Raw genomic sequence first — 16,582 nt, 5'->3', positions numbered from 1 at the left:
ACAGTATTAAATGTTGCTTTCGCTTGTCAATTGTGGAGGTATGGTGTCACAAATTATCTTTCTTAAATTGGATGGCAGGCTTGGAGCACGGGCCGCACACCCAAAGCATGCTGATGTGAGCGCTGCTGGTTACTCAGCCTGGCAGCGAGCAGGCTTCAAGAAGCAGCAGTGATGTCAGCATGCTTATCCCCCGTGCACCAAGCCTTCTGCCTGAGTAAAAGGGATAACGGGTTTTGGATCAGGGATTGCCAAGTATCATCATGAGTGTTACCTACACTACCAGCTTGTACCAACATGTTAATGCTGGTGACCCTGATGACAGATTCCTTTTAAGGATACGTTCACATGTACAGGATCTGCTGCATATTTTTTCTGCATATTTTGTGCAGCTGATTTCGCTACCCATTAACTTCAATGGGTAGCAAAATCTTTCGATTGCAAACACTGATCCATGCTATGCTATAGCATTGAACAGTGTTTTTGTTGCTCTCCTTGTACAGCCTGGCTGAAGCAGCCTGTACAAGAAGAGGGTCACCAAGCAGGATGGACAAGAGCAGAGGGACACTGGAAGGTATTTTGGCTGATATCATCATATTGTAACCATGGGAGTGACCTTACATAACGTAACTGTGGGAGTGGCTTTTGTAAACCTTCCTTTGTTGTCTATATGAATAAACTGGGCACTGGCTACCAGGATTCATTCATCCTCTGCCGGGGAAATTAACAGTTGTTGGATTACTGACCTTGTCTGTGTTTCTTCAACTATTGCGAATTCGCTTATCCCTAGGCTGACACTACTGAAGCTGTCTGGACTTCTACCACAATATGGCAAATGAAGGTAGGAGGTAATGGTGTTTCAGTAGCTGCATTTAATGAAAAATTTGAAGCCATAACTCTGACCGGTCTTTAAAAGGAAGAAACATTGGCCCTGATTGCAGTGGAGTGTAGTTTTCTTTGTGGGTTGTTTCCACCTACAGATATTTTTCCACAGTATTTACTAAGGTATTCCTACATTTTTCAAATTTTCCTACATTTTTTAATTTTTTTACAACTGCTCTCTCTGAGCTGTGGGGTTTTCCAGAGCTCAAATCCACCATATTTTCAGTGGAAACATTAGTAAATATGTTGTGATTTTTTGAAAATGTCGGGAACAAGCCCTGCTTTCAGCTACCACACCCTCTTTCTTCGAAGGACAGGCCCCTTTTTTGGGTTTTCTAAGTAAAATGGAGAGTTGGTCAGGTTTTTTAAAAATTACAATGCAAACAAAATTCGTGGCACAATGCGATACATTTTGGCGCACAACCCAACAAATCTGGTCGGGCTTACAAAAGTAAATCATGGCCGTTGTAGTTCTTATTGTATTGTGTTTTTTTTTTTGACTTGTGGTTCAACACATATGACTATCTGAGCTGGCTTCAGATGCAAATGCTAGCCTAGTAGATCCAGTGATTGTGTCTGCCCATTAAAGAGTACCGGTCATCAAAAAAAGTTTTTATATGTTAAAGAGTAAGCTACAGTGATCCCCTGACCTATGATGGCCCCGACATATGATAATTTCCTCTCAGAGGCCATCGCATGTTGAAGGCAGCATCAACATATAATCCTTTTGTATGTCGGGGCCATTGCATAAACGTCAATTCGGCAGCGCAGACTGCTTCAGCAGTTTAAGGAGCCCCGTGTGCTCTGGTGAGTGTCACTTCCCTGTCCCCGCCACTCCGGTCCGTCCTCTTCGGGCTCCGCTACATGACCGTCGCTCTCCTTCGTCGTCATCACATCGCCGCGCACGCTGTCCCGCCATCCAATAGGAACGACGTGCGCATCGACGTGATGACTGTGATGGAGAGCGACTATCCAGGACAGTGGTGATGGTCCAGAGCAGCAAGGACACCCCGGGGACGTGATGACAGCGACGACCAGGGCAGCGGTGACAGTCCGGAGCAGCGGGGACACGCGAGTATTACTTTCTATATTTCTATTGCACGGATCCCTCAACATACGATGGATTCAAGTAACGATGGTTCATTTGGAATGAATTACCATCGTATGTTGAGGGATCACTGTATTACTAACAAGTTCCTCAATGTATGTTATTAATTTTTTTAATATTTTATGTATAGTTTCATCTTTGAAAGCCCACCACTAGGGGTCACCCTACATGTCCCGTCTTATTGATTTCGGACTCATGCTGGCCTGGCAGCATGAGTCCAAAATCAGACTGCAGCCAGGACATGTGACTGCGGCTCCCTGCCTGTTAATCAGGCAGCTCAGCTATTGCTCTCACCCCTGCCGACTGCTCGTGGCTGACCACCCCCCCCCCCCCCGCTTCACTCATACACTGCTCTATCCAGAAGAGGTGAAGCCTCCACCTTCCAAGCACACCTCCCCGCATACCGCTGTTCGTTGACAGCCCCTGCTCTCTGCTCATAGCCGTGGGCACTGTGACAGCCGTCAGAAGCCGCAGGCTGGAGACAGGTGACAGTGATCTCACCTTCTCCTGGCCGGCCTGCAGCTTCTTACTCCGTTGCTCCTCAGTGACGTAAAGTGAGGGCAGAAGGGGTCTCCCCCAGCAGGCTTCAGGGACATAGCGTCTACTGGGGCACGCCCACGTCCTCCTGCTGGCAGCTCAGTTTGTGAGCAAGAAAAATGGCAAGATAAAGAACTTTTTAAAGCTGTTAATAAAAATTTTAGGGGGTGTAGCTAGGGAACATAGCCTGAGTTAGTTTAGAAAAGTTTCTTTAATGACAGGTACTCTATGAGAAATTACCAGCATTATGGCCCATTTTTCCATATAGATTGGGTTATGTTTGAAAAGTTAGTGATGAGTGATCAATACTGTTGTGTCCGTTTTTAAAGATTTTTTTGATAAGCAGTGTTTAATTTGACCGTAGTACTGGAATGGTTTGTGTTTGGGTGAAGGGTCACATTGTACTCAGGGGGGAAGTGCACACACCCATTGCTCACACACCCATTGCTAAAATGTGTTTTCTTTGTTCAGGGCGCTCTTTTAACGTTTGTGCATTGTGCCTCTGTATAGCCTCTCACTTTTTAAGTAGATAATTGCAGCCCTGTTTTGTTTGTCTCCAAGAGTTTCGGGCCATCTTTGTTTCTGTATCTCAATTTTTATACAAACAAATTCAGTGCACATTAAAGCTCACTGCTAAATGCTCTCTCCCTACGTTGTCGGTCCATAAACTTTAAATGATAACTCCTTATGTGTCAGGCCCAAGGCCTGATTATAGAATCATACATGTGTTATACCTGTATTTCTGTATAATTCAAGACATGGGTGAGGGTTCATTCAGACTGAATTTATTTTCGTGTATTCCAGTTTTATTGGGGGTCTGTCTAGCTGTGTTATACCTCCTTTGAAGTAAAGCACTCTGGCCGTCAAATCAAAATGAGATAAGGGTCCAGGAAGAGAGATGCCCCCCACCTGGTGGGATCAGAGGGGAGGGGGGATGGAGGTTTTTCCCTCCTAAAAAGCCAATATAAACTGAGATGCTAGAAAAAACCTCGGGTCAAGCCTGTGGCATAAGCTGACAAGACCATCCTAATAACAGCTGGAGACTCACTCCCAAGGACTTCTATACCATTATGCCGTAAGGACTTCATTTTTGTTTTGTGAACTTGCCTTGCTAAACTCTTTATATATTCATTTGGTTCTGGTGTGTGTTTGGTGGTGGTGATAGGACTCCAGGACAGGCAGGGGGAGCGAAGAGGGCGGCGGCGGTCTCTGTTACCGCAAAAGCCGCTGCAGTTCATTTATTTTAAAGCGCCCACTTTAAATCAATGATCTGCAGCAGTGTCGCCGGGGGGGGGGGGGGGGGGGGGCAGGGGGGGTAATAAATAGCCGATAACTTATTCCGGAATATCGGTATAAGTTATCGGCCCTAACCTCCACAGAGCATCGGCCCTAAAAAAATAAATAAAAATAAAATTAAAAAAATCGATCGATTCTTAGTATTGCCACTTGCGGAAATGTCCGAATTATAAAAATATATAGTTAATTCAACATCAAGGTCAATGGCGTACGCGTAAAAAAAATTCCAAAGTAGCATATTTTTGGTCACTTTTTATATCATGAAAAAAGGAATAAAAGGCGATCAAAAAGTCAGATCAATACAAGAATGGTACCGCTAAAAACTTCAGATCATGGCACATAAAATGAGCCCTCATACCACCCCGTGCTATAGGGGTCAGAAGATGACAATTTTTCTTCGTAGATTTTTGGTAAAATGACTGATGTCATTACAAAGTAGAATTGGTGGCGCAAAAACTAAGCCATCATATACTGGCATACAGTTCAAGAAAAAAGTGGATGCACTTTTTGCTAGTAGAAATCCTTATTCAACTCTCCATAAGATAGTACAGCGGGTAGACGCAGAGGAGCAGCCTCGCAGCAATAGACTGTTTCCTGCGCTCAAAGCGCCCTTCCTCAGGCTGCTGATCTGCGCCGCCGCTCACAGGTGCGTATTAAATAGACAAATCACAGTGTTACCATGGTGAGGTCTAAACAAAATACAAGTAACGGTGCAGAACAAAGTTAAAACCAATTACAAAAATGAACTTAGGACCAACTGGTCTGAATGATCGCAACGACCTAAGTTCATTTTTGTAATTGGTTTTAACTTCGTTCTGCATCGTTGCTTATATTTTGTTTAGACCTCACCATGGTAGCCCTGTGATTTGTCTATTTAATATGCACCTGTGAGCGGTGGCGCAGATCGGCAGCCCGAGGAAGTGTGCTTTGAGCGCAGGAAACAGTCTGTCGCTGCGAGGCTGCTCCTCTGGATCTACCCACTGTACTATCTTATGGAGAGTTGAATTGAGATTTCTACTAGCAAAATACCCGGGTGAATGCATCCACTTTTTTCTTTAACTGTATGCCTTTGCTTGTCTATCTTGGAGTGCACCCCCGAGACAGCTTCCCAGGTTCAATACCGGTGTCTTACATCACGGGCTGCAGTGCCGGGCTCACCTGCTTCTGTGATTTGTTGGTTAATATATATTGGGTTTAGTGCGGGTGAACAGGCTGGCAGTTTCCCTTTAAAAGGTCCAAGCTGTAGAATTTCCTCTCATTAAACTAGTACCATTACAAATACCTGAGCCACAGATGGGAGCATCCTTGTAAGTAGCCAATGAGGAAACAGGCAACTTATTAGAAGAGGGTCAGCTTTGTGCTACCATAGCAAGAATACTTCAGATGGGAATCCAGAATGGAGGCTATGTATGAGCGACTTTCTAGCCTTAGGCTAGGGCTACACTTACCCCAATCAAAACTGCAGCGTGAGAAACACTTTTGAGTTGTGTCCGAGCTCTCACCCTATAGGGTAGGAGTGTCTGTGAACCAGATGTCAGAAATATGAATCTTCTAGGATTATATAAATGTGTTTTTACTGGAAGTCTTCTTTAAGAAACTTAAAATAGAGGGTTACTTCTATGAAAAAGTTTTAATTTGGTTGTTTTTTTGCAATTGACATTAAATTAACTTATTGCATCACTTAGCATTTATTTCCAAACTTGCCATTAAACTGCTGGATACTAAACAACTATAGAAACTGTGTACAACATAACAATAAAATACTTAAAGTATAGACAATACAATGTGCTTACAGATTTAAATATGCCAGACATCTTTCTTACCAGTAGTTTGTATTTATATTAGTGACATAAAATGTTAGGATACAATTTAAACATTATATTAAATGTACAAACTATATCTAAAACTTTAACAATTTTAAAGTGTAATGCCTTCCTTCACATATACGCTCATTAAGCTATTGTATACGGTTTATATTAATACATTACGGCAATCATCTTTGATCTAATGTTTTAGTACAGGCTAAGTAGCAGCCATGAAATGAATGCCATAAGAGATGTGATACACTCCATAGAATCAAGACACTTTAGTGTAACTGTTGGTCCTTACATAAAGCTTTGCAAAAAGTAAGATTTTTAAACACATTGTAAACAAAAACATATTCTAGTAGACTTTTTTTTTTAAATCTTTGGTCCTCAATGATGTAAAAATTAACATACTTTTACTAAAGCGCCATCAGGGGAAAAAAACACAAATGCTGCCTTGGAGATGCTCTAAAGCCCAAATTCAACCAGCTAGAATTAAGATACTTATGTGGGTGGTGCTTGGGATCCACTTTTATACCATATATAACTCAAAAGAAATGAGGCAATAGTACAGCCTCAAGTTCAGGGCCTGTAACTTCAGTATATTTATCAGCATATAAAAAGCAGTTTTTAAATTTTATAAATTGTTCCCCAGGTACCTTTTTGGGGTATGTTCACACTGCGGAATTCTCAGAGTAGAATTCCGCACAGTGAACATTACCATCAGTGCTGATCCACTGCTGAAATTGTTCATTCTTTGCGCGGAAGTCCGCCGTGCGGTCCTACCGTCGAAGTATTTTCGGTGGCGGCCCCCAGATGGAACCTCCTAAGTGAACATACCTTTAGGCATTCAGGAAACTGAGATCTAGTCTGTTTGCAAGATCCTTACTAGCAAAGTCATGGTGCAGCTGGTTGAGGACACCATTTGCAAGAAGACTGTGCAGCTTTCTAGCATGGAACAGTATAATAGTCTCTGCTAGGAATCGTGCATAACATGTTATTCTAGAAAAGAATACATAGCTAGACACAGTATCAGATGGAGAATACTGCTTTTTGTCCATTTCAGAAAGTTTAGCATATAATGAGAGGCCTACAGAGGTACAGTTGAGGCCTCGTACTAAAATAGGAATGTAAACACGGTTCAATACAAAACAGATGACTCTGCAGGGGAAGGAAGGGATTTCAGCATCATTGTTAAAGGGGTACTTCGGAGGGGAAAAAATATTCAAATCTACATGTGATAGAAATATGAAAGATATACATATTTAGAAATTATTTTTAGTTATGCCCTGGAGGAAGTTGTGTAGTTCTTTCCAGTCAGACAAAATGCTTACTGATGCCACTTTGCCTATGTCAGGAACTGTCCACAGCACAAGCAAATTTTTCCTGCTCTGGACATTTCCCGACACAGACAAAGTTTACAGCAGAGAGCACTGTATCCGACGGGAAAGACACCACTTCCAAAGCAGACTACTGGAAGGCTTAAGTTTTAAAGGCTTTTTTTTATAAAAATAATTTCCAAATCTGTATAACTTTCTGACACAGATTTAATTGTTTTCCTACATAATACCCCTTTAATAATAATGCTGAAATACATTTGCATTGAACCTTGCTAAAAGTAGACCAGCAAAATGCAATTAATAACAGTCAAGCTCTAATGCTGTGCAACACTAAGATTCATTGCAAAATGGGTAAGAAAAAGACAACAAAAGTAAAGATGAGTAATTTTTTTTTATAAAATCAATGTAGGTTCAGTCAGCCTCTATCTACTTCTATATCTTGTTTACTATACATGTGACACAAACATTTAGTAATATAGACATACCAAACCTATCATTTTATATTTAACTGCATTAAAAACCATTTACGTCTCATATAAAGGCACTTTGTTAAATGTATTCATTCAATCAGTGTAAATGACAGGTAGTCTTCCAGATGACGGACACCATGGGAAGTAATTGCACAATATGTTAAATATAATATAAACTTGAACTCTAGAAATAAATTTTTGTTTTGTATCTTTTACAACTTTGGTAATGCTACTAAACCAGTTAAAAAAAAAATCTTTACAGTCTTATATATATATATATATATATATATATATATATATATATATATATATAAAAAGGACTGTAATATATAAATCTCTGACACAATTTCGTAACAGGTTATTTACATAAAACAGAAGACTGTTCTGTACCGCTCATCACCTGCTTCAGGTTCTGAAACCAGGTAAGTTGCCTAAAAAATACTGTGCAAAGTAGAAAATATAAATAGTGTCTCAAATATATATATCTACAGTATAATATATATATATATATATATATATATATATATATATACACACACACACACACACACACACATACACACAAACGCATACACACATTCATCTATAAAAATGTTGTCTCTTGCACTTCTCCATTCCCTGTGTTCCTAATTATTCTCTCTGGAAGAAAACTGGTATTGCATTGTAAGCTTACTTTTAAATCTTTCGAAATAGATAAATCTGATGGCAACATAGAAGAATCTTTTGATGCTTCATGAACAGCAGATATTTGCTTTGGTCTATCAGAGTCCTTTAATAAAGGAGTAGATGTTATCCAGCTCATCAAACCACTGTCTGACTGGTCCATCTTTGAATTCCACCAGATCATTTCATCCATATACATAGCTTGTGATGCCATAGATGAGTCAAGAGTGTATGGCTGGAAACTTGTAAGCGATTGGTCATTTTCCTTCACAGAAAAGGAAGGTGATGGATTGGAACATACAACACCCTCTGTTGGCACTTTCTCTTCTTGGTTAGGGAAGTACAAAACTTGAATCCCTCTCTCCTGATCCAAGTTTGCTTCTGTTTGGTTCCTAACTAAATGGAGGTCACTTATAGTTGACAAGGTGGCATTGATTTGTCTTTCTGGAACAGATGAGGTGATAATCTGTTTATTGGCATGAGATAGGCATTCTGGATGTGCTTTTATTACCTGGCGCCCAATCTGCACTTGCGTTGGAAAAATTGTCCCTTGGACAGACTTGTATAAAAACCTGAAATATATCCAAATGAAGAAATAAAAACATTTGTAACAACAAGATCTTAATTAATATACTATCAAAAAGTAAACTCCTTCCAGAATGCAAGCAGGCACATATTAGCCTCGTATGTGAAGACCGAGCCCCAAAGTAGAAGTTGTCTTTAAGGTTGAAATATTAGACTGGTAACAAGCCAATAATAAGTTACCGACTGGTTAAAAGGAATAACCAAATTCAATACAAACTTTTTTGTGCTATTGTTTATCTCAAAGATAAACTGCGCATATAGTCTTAATAAAACAACAGCCCACTGTTTTATGTGCAGACCTACGAGTCTATATGAAATTACAGACTAAAACTAAACCCTATGTAGCCTGAGCCTGCAGTCCTACTTCTATCTGTCCCCTACTTTTAGCTAACTTTCCAAGAAAGAAGAGACAGATGGAATCCAATAGGATTTCAGGATCAGACTGCACCGGTTTGTAATCAGGGAAAGTCAGAGGTCCCCATAGTAGGTGTAAAACAACTGGGACTTTTTTGTATCTAACAAAATGTGGTAATTTTTTTTATCTTCGATAAATTGGAGTAATACAAAGGTTTGCATACCCTTTAAGAAACGGAAGATTAGAGTGATACATATAAGTAATGGAATGAAAAAAGAAACAAAACATAACTTAAAATACCTCGGTAACAAAGCAGCGATGGGTGACAAGATGCAAATTAAATAAAACAAAGGGTTGGCGAGGAGTTTCTGCATATTCCAATATGGGTTTGAAGGAGGGTTGCATGTTGGACAGGCGGAATTGTAAATCAAAGCCACAGTAAAAAATAGGAGAATACTGAAGGCAATGGAAGACACATTGATCCAGGTCTGAAAACAAAATAAGTTCATTCATAAATGTAAAAGGTTTATGAACAATGAAAACTAAATTATTAAATTAAAGTACATGACAGTATCTTACCCAAGTTTTGGTCTCAATACCCAGGTGCAGCATAATGGTGAAAAGAGCAGATGTGACTATTGGAGTGCCCCATGTAAACACATCAATATCCGAGTCATAGAATGTCTGCATGAAAAAAGAAATATATAATACATTTCTTACACTTCTACCATTTACGGATTTTATATATGTGATGAAACATTGTAACTTACAAAATATGGGATGAAGAAACATATAAGACTCTGATAGAAGGCATCAATCATGTTGCGCCAAAACATATGAGGCTTGTACTCCTACAAAGAAATAAAAGGCAATGGTCTGAGGGCATATATCTCTGAACATTTAACAGCAAAATGTCCTAGAATGGATTTAAAAGTTACTATTTGGCAACAGTAGGCAGCTATTCATCTTACATAAGATCCTACCACAAAACAATGGCCCTAAAAGAGTGTACATGGAAAAAAAAAAGATGTCCAATTAATGTCTTAATTTTATGTCACCAACTATGAAAGGCAAACCTATCATCCTAGGTGACGTCACAGAATAAACTACCATGTGAATATAAAATGATTTATTAAATGGGCAGTGTCAGAATAAAAAACATTTTATATGTTGTACATCTTGGCAAAGCATTAACCTTTTTAATATACTTCATAAAAAAATGATCTTCCTTTTATAGGAATAATGGCTTATAAAAAGACCACTAGGGGTCTTCACACCATCAAGAACATAATCCTTTCCGCCTGCAGTATCATCTTTTTCCTAGCTAAAGCACAGGCAGGGACAAAGTCCCGTAAATAAGGGTGGGACTAGCAGTTCTCTGTGCTCACCCCTGTCCTGTCTATCAAGACTCCTGTCTGAAAACAGAGAAGAGGGACTTACAGTGCAGCCTACAGTGACTGGATGAAGGGAACCAATACAGAAAACTCAGGGAGGAAGTAAATGCATGGTGAGTGAGGTCAGGCTCAGTGCTTGCCTCAGACACGCCCCTTCCTGAGCAGTGGATGTCAGAATGAGTAAGCAGCAGAACAGAGAAATTTGTGAGCAATATACAGATGCTAGATACATAAAGCATCTATGTTACCTAGTGAGTAACATAAGCAATGTTTTTCAGTGAGATGACAAGTATGCTTTAAAGATTTTGTTGAGAGAAAAAATCCTGCACATTTAAAAAGTCTTTATTTTCATTACTGTCTATTGATCTCATTTAGACTTTGCACACACAGGTAAGTTTTTTATGCTGTATCAGACTTGAAAATATAAAAAAATAAATAAATTTTCATACTTAATAACAGGCATGGTCAGAGTGCACTACAGAGCCATTTTTATGGAAATCAGTGTTGGTCCGAGATTTTTTTTTTCTTTCCTTTAACTTTCTATATGGTCGCTGTCATTTCAGGCAACCTTCCTCCATTCAATATCCTATAGGACTCTTTACATTTTTGTAAATCACCTAAATTATATTCTTTCTCCAGAAAAACGGCTCTACAGTCTCTATTCCCTGCAATCTGCTGTCCATTACTTGTTAGAGGTGACAAATTATGGATGCAGCTGAGCTGGGATGAACAGATGATACTGCAGGAATACTGGTCTATAGAAGTGATCTCAACCAACAGAAATGACAAAAACACAAATCAGTTTAAGTCAGATACTTCTAGGGCAAATGAAACTCCAGGAGGAACTTTTAGCATTAACTCCATTTAAAAGCGGATATTATGCAGAATTTTATAGTAGGGTTTATCCAATTCCAATAAAAATCCTAACATGCTACAGACAACAAAAGCTTTCTAAAATCTATTCACAGTTTTTACTTTAAAAACATTAAAAATGAAATATCTATCTATCTATATATATAAAACTCAATGGCCCTGATTCACTAAGAGTGTTGTGTAGTTTTCTTTGTGGATCTTAAGTTCCTACAATTTTTCCCATGGTATTTCCCATGCTTCCCTACATTTTGCTTTTTTTTTTTTTCCTCACACATGCTCTGATCTGTGGGGTTTTCCGACACTCAAATCCACTATATATTCTGTGGAAACCTTAGTAAATATGTTGAATTTTTTTTGAAAATGTCAGGGACACGTCCCTTTTCCTGACTACCACACCACTTTTTTGAGGATTTTTGGAGAATTGGGTTTTTTTCAATTCTTGTGCAGACAGAATTTCTGGCGCACAACCTGACATAACAGGTCGGGTTTACAATAGTAAATCAGGGCCAATCTGTGTATGTTCCAACATCATTTTCAAACCGCTGAAGATATTTCGATAAAAAAACTTAGTACACATGTTACTTATATGTCAACTACAAACATAGGATAGATAAATTAACCCTAACCGACCCCCATTTGCAAGGGTCAAGGTTTTTGTTTAAAGTCCCATGCAAGTCTATGGGAAATGTATGTTCCAGCATAACTTGAAAATGGCTGGAGATATTTTGAAGAAACTTAGTACTTGTTACTTTTATGTTAAATAAAAATATATAGTTAAATTAACCCTAACCTACCCACTTACATGAAGGATGTTTTTTTTTGTCTCAAGTTCCATGCAGGTATATGGGACTTCCTGTACCTTATTCCACAAGCTCTGCATCTCCTGGGGAGTGTGGCAGTCCGGCCACAACCCATCTCACAATGACACACCCACCATTTAAGCCACCCCCTTTTTGTGCATTGGTCTAGCTTGCAAGTCACGCCCACTCCCACAAAACCATGCCTCCTATTTTCGGCCTACAATCTCTTCATCACAACTCCTTCCGTCCTCAGGTGGGGCTATGCGGACGGGCTATGAGAACGGGCTATGAGGACAAGGGCTTCCTCCTACCTTGCTTTTCCTCCCCCACAAGGGTTAGGTAGGGAAACTAGTAATATATAATTCTTGCACAAAGCTGCTCCATTACCTCCATAGTCTGTCCACTTCTATACAACTCCGGAACTGCAATCAACATTTCTGCTGGTAAGTCTTTATCAAGAATTCCAGTAACCAGTTGTGGAATGGATGAAAAGAGTAAATTGAAAAAGATAAGATACCACTGGTCAATCATTGCCGATCCTGAGAAACCACAATAAAATTGGTACCAAAACAGGAGGGCCACAAACATCTACAATGGAAGCAAAAAGAAAAAAGGCACAACTGTTAGTTTTCTCCTGTGTGAAATTAAAATCACAACACCTATATAAAACAAGGCCTACAATAGGCCCAGGACAAACCCAATCACCAGCTGAGGCAGGGCATTGCTGCAGCTGATTGGCTGAGTAGGCTTCACTTGTGCTGGTCCTAAAAGGTCAGGGGTGGAGAAGCTGGGGCCCTGTACAGGAGATTGTTGGGGCCCTCTAATCACTTATTCCCCTAGGCGGAGAGCTGTGGGAAGGGGATAAGTGGCTGATAAGTTAAGTTCCCACGGAGAACCCCTTTAATGGTGCTAAAGTTCGGACAAAAACATAAAAAAAAACCTCACCTGCCACTGGCACTTACTTTGAGTTTGGGTTAAAGAATAGAAAAGTGCTTGGCAGCGGGGGATTTGCAGTAGGTGAATATTTTTTATCTCTTGATCTCACCATCAGCACCACTAAATATAGAAAAATTATTTGTAAAAAAAAAAAAAAAAAAAAGAAACACTGTCCATACCAGTGATTATAACATATCTTCAGAATAACAGATTATAGCAGAAACCCAGTAAAGAAGTAGCTGGAATTTATTTAGGATGGGTCATTACTAAGGAATGAGCTACAGTGAATGCATCTTTTATGTCTTACAAGTGTTGAAATTGTGAGTTTTATTACATCGTTGAAGATTTCAGCATAAGAAAGTCACAGATAATATGTATCAAAGTATTAATTTTCGCATTCTAGTTCCTGGAAACCTTGGAGATTATTTTATTAGTTTTCAGCATGTAAACATTAGATAAAACGTTACTAAACTATGCAATACTGTTCAATAAAAGAGGGATTTCTTAATAAATCTAAGTGTAAACTGCTGAAGTGGAAATTGAAAACTGATTATTCACAATCCAGTGGAAGACAGGAACTATGTTCAATAAGAGAGAATTCTATTAGATTATTTAAATTTGTAGCCAAATACAGGTCACTGATCAACACTGAAAATAATACACTTTAGTTATTTAAACTATAAATATAAAATCTTTAATATTCTTTCATAATATTTCCTCCATTGCTTACTTATTTTTGGGTTTTAACGTTTGTGCAGTGCTGGAAAAGAAAATTAGTTAATTAAAAATTAAAAAGGTTTTATTTTTTTTTTGACTAGAAAAAAAAACAAGCTGACTAGCTGTTGCCGATAGATCCTCTCAAGTTCCTTATATATAAGCGCAAACTCAGCAGAAATTTAAGATTTTGTATGGGTTCGCCACCATTCTTTTGTCTATGAGGGTTTGCAGATTTTGGTCCAATCCAAAGGAGGATTAGATTGGTCATGCTCAATGTCAACAAGTCGGATCTTTAGCAGGAGTGCCTGGCATTGATATATTGCCTTTTACCGCACTGAAAAAAACCATGAATGCTCAACTGTTCCACAGGTAGACTCTAAAAGGTAACTATACACCTGTAATAGATCTTTACAATAGTCTTATGGGCTTAATGCTTAACAGAGCCAAGACAGTTTTTACAGACTAAGGGGGTGATTAATCAAAATCTATGCAAAGAAAAGTTGCCCATAGCAACCAATCAGCTCGCTTCCTTCATTTTTAACAAGGCCTCTGCAAAATTAAAAAAAGCAATCTGACTGGTTGCTATGGGCAACTTTTCCTCTGGACAGGTTTTGATAAATCTACCCATTAGGGTATGTTCACACGTGCATATTTTCTGCTGCAGAATTGTTTCAGCAGAGATTGCTGCCCATTGAAGTCAATGGGCAGCAAAAATACGCATGTGTGAACGCACCCTTCGGTTATGTTCACACTGGTGGATTACCTGCATGATTTCTGCAGCGTATTGATTTCAATGGGTACCACAGAAAATCCTCAAATCTGTCTCTTTTGAGGATTTTCTGCGGTCGGCATTGAAGTCATGGGGTCAGCAGAAAATCCACAATAGAGGCAGATTTTCCTTCGAACCCATTAAAGTCAATGGTAGCAAAATCCGCTGTGGAAATTCCTCAGGTAATGCGCCCGTTGGAACTTACCCCAAAGGTGTCTTCACATGTTCATATTTTTTTCTCCTGATCTACTGCAGATTTGCTGCAGCAGATTTTACTACCCAATTAATTCAATGGGCAGCAAAATCTGCAGCAGCAAATCTGTAGCAAAAATACATGTGAATAGAATTCAAAACTAATCCATCAGGTTTCTTTTTTTAAGGCTAGGCTTACACAGCCATTGTGCTCTAGTTCTCTGTTCAGCTTTTTTTTTTTTTTTTTTTGTGCAGAGAAGATCCAGAACAGTTTGGAGCACAACTGGTACGACAGAGTCCCAACTTATCCCATTGACTTAAATGGGGCCCACCAGGGATCCGGTATTATATTGGAGTTGAGCGGAGAAAAAAAACTAACAAAATAGGCACTATTTTTTTTCCTCTCAACTCCCATTGTCCCCATTGACAGGCTGATGGAGCAGTGTGAACTAGCCCTTAATAGGAAGGCAAACAAGCAGACATCACTATATTTGCTGTCCAATGGAGGTTAGAACTGCACGAGGCCTGTATGGGTGTAAATGCACAGGACACTCCGCACTGGTGAAAAGTAACAATGTGGTAGCCTATTCTGCCTACTCAGACAGCTCACAAGTACTTATATGCATATAGCCTAGGAACAAAGAGGCTAATCAAAGCTTATGAACATCAATACTATAACAATATAGGCATATCAAAATTTTTCTTACAGCATTTTTGTAGAAGAAATATAGAACCATATTTGCAAGTCGAGAATAACACCACCGGCCATGAACAAGCAGCAGCTTCTCCAAGTATCTGAACCTTGGAACAGCAAAATCACTGGCCATCACTGCCTGCAAGAAGAAAGAAAGCAAAAAATAGAGGTGAAAAAAAAAATTATTATTAATCAGATGTGTATTTTGTGTGGTGTATATCCACTCTGTGCTAGACTGAAGCAAATAAAGCACATTTACGACAGTTGTGACAACAATACTCTACATGTTTAGCACAAATACACAGAAGTCCACTTTCCACGATGCAATTAGATGTGAAATTTGCTGTAATGTGTATAATAGCACACAACTAGAAAGCAGTTTGATCTGCTTGGTTTAGAATTTGCTCTGGTAGGGGTAATGGAGTGCAAACAGAAATCAATTTTCTTTATTGAGTATAATGAAGTGCATTGGGAGGTTAATTCAATTTGCTGCATATTCAATGTCTGCAACCATAAAAAGGTCAGTCAAGTTTTACTCCACTATAAAGAATTAAGCAAAATACAGTCTTTTCACTAGTACTGTATGTTTAGTGGTGGCATCAGGAAAATCCACTGCTTTAGAAGTTTTACATGGAAACCTGTAAAGCATTAATCGAACATGCTTATAATCCAACCATTTCCATATGAATAGCAGCGGCAGATACTTAAAATGCTTAAGTAGTACCTCTCATGATCTTTTTAAATTTTATAATCCTCCCAGTTCACTGCCCCCATCATGATAAACCACTCCCTGCCTTTATTTTTTTTAGTTTTCTACCTTGATATTGCTCTGTATTCTCTGCTCAGTCTCAGTCAGATTCACAGTCTGGGAAGGGGCGTTCCCCAGCAGGCGTGACATCATCTGAAGCCATACAGGGGAGAACTTCCTCCCTCACTATGCTACACACAGCCCGGAGCAATTAAGTGCGTGAGATGAGCTATGATTGGCTAAGGCTGCACCCCCCCTCAGTATTTCCTGCTTTTGGACTTCTGTCAGGCCAACAGGAGTCCAAAGTCTGTGCAAAAGATGGGGGAAAATGTTCTCTGGACAAGTAGGGAGACACATAGTGGTAGCTTTTTTTTTTTTTTTTTTAGACACAAACACAGAAAAATAAAAACACAAAATAAAA

General features: G+C 39.2%; 1 protein-coding gene across 3 annotated transcripts in view; it reads right to left on the bottom strand.

The window, feature by feature from the left end:
* Positions 1 to 7,776: 7,776 nt before the first annotated feature.
* ATP10A (ATPase phospholipid transporting 10A (putative)) overlaps positions 7,777 to 16,582 on the bottom strand; it is a 147,959-nt gene continuing 139,153 nt past the window's right edge. Inside the window, exons 16-21 of one of the 3 annotated variants that reach the window (XM_056555901.1) lie at positions 15,427 to 15,548; positions 12,493 to 12,693; positions 9,809 to 9,889; positions 9,618 to 9,722; positions 9,339 to 9,526; positions 7,777 to 8,670 (exon numbers count right to left, since the gene is read on the bottom strand). In XM_056555901.1, coding sequence (XP_056411876.1) covers positions 8,019 to 8,670; positions 9,339 to 9,526; positions 9,618 to 9,722; positions 9,809 to 9,889; positions 12,493 to 12,693; positions 15,427 to 15,548 — 1,349 coding nt within the window. In that variant the 3' untranslated portion in view covers positions 7,777 to 8,018. Of the gene's footprint in view, positions 8,671 to 9,338; positions 9,527 to 9,617; positions 9,723 to 9,808; positions 9,890 to 12,492; positions 12,694 to 13,063; positions 13,162 to 15,426; positions 15,549 to 16,582 lie in introns of those variants that run through there. The other 2 variants (XM_056555902.1, XM_056555903.1) reach the window with 2 other exon arrangements.

Source organism: Hyla sarda, chromosome 2 (assembly GCF_029499605.1).
Source record: "Hyla sarda isolate aHylSar1 chromosome 2, aHylSar1.hap1, whole genome shotgun sequence".
Lineage (NCBI taxonomy): Eukaryota > Metazoa > Chordata > Amphibia > Anura > Hylidae > Hyla > Hyla sarda.
This window is presented reverse-complemented; position numbering and strand designations above follow the sequence as displayed.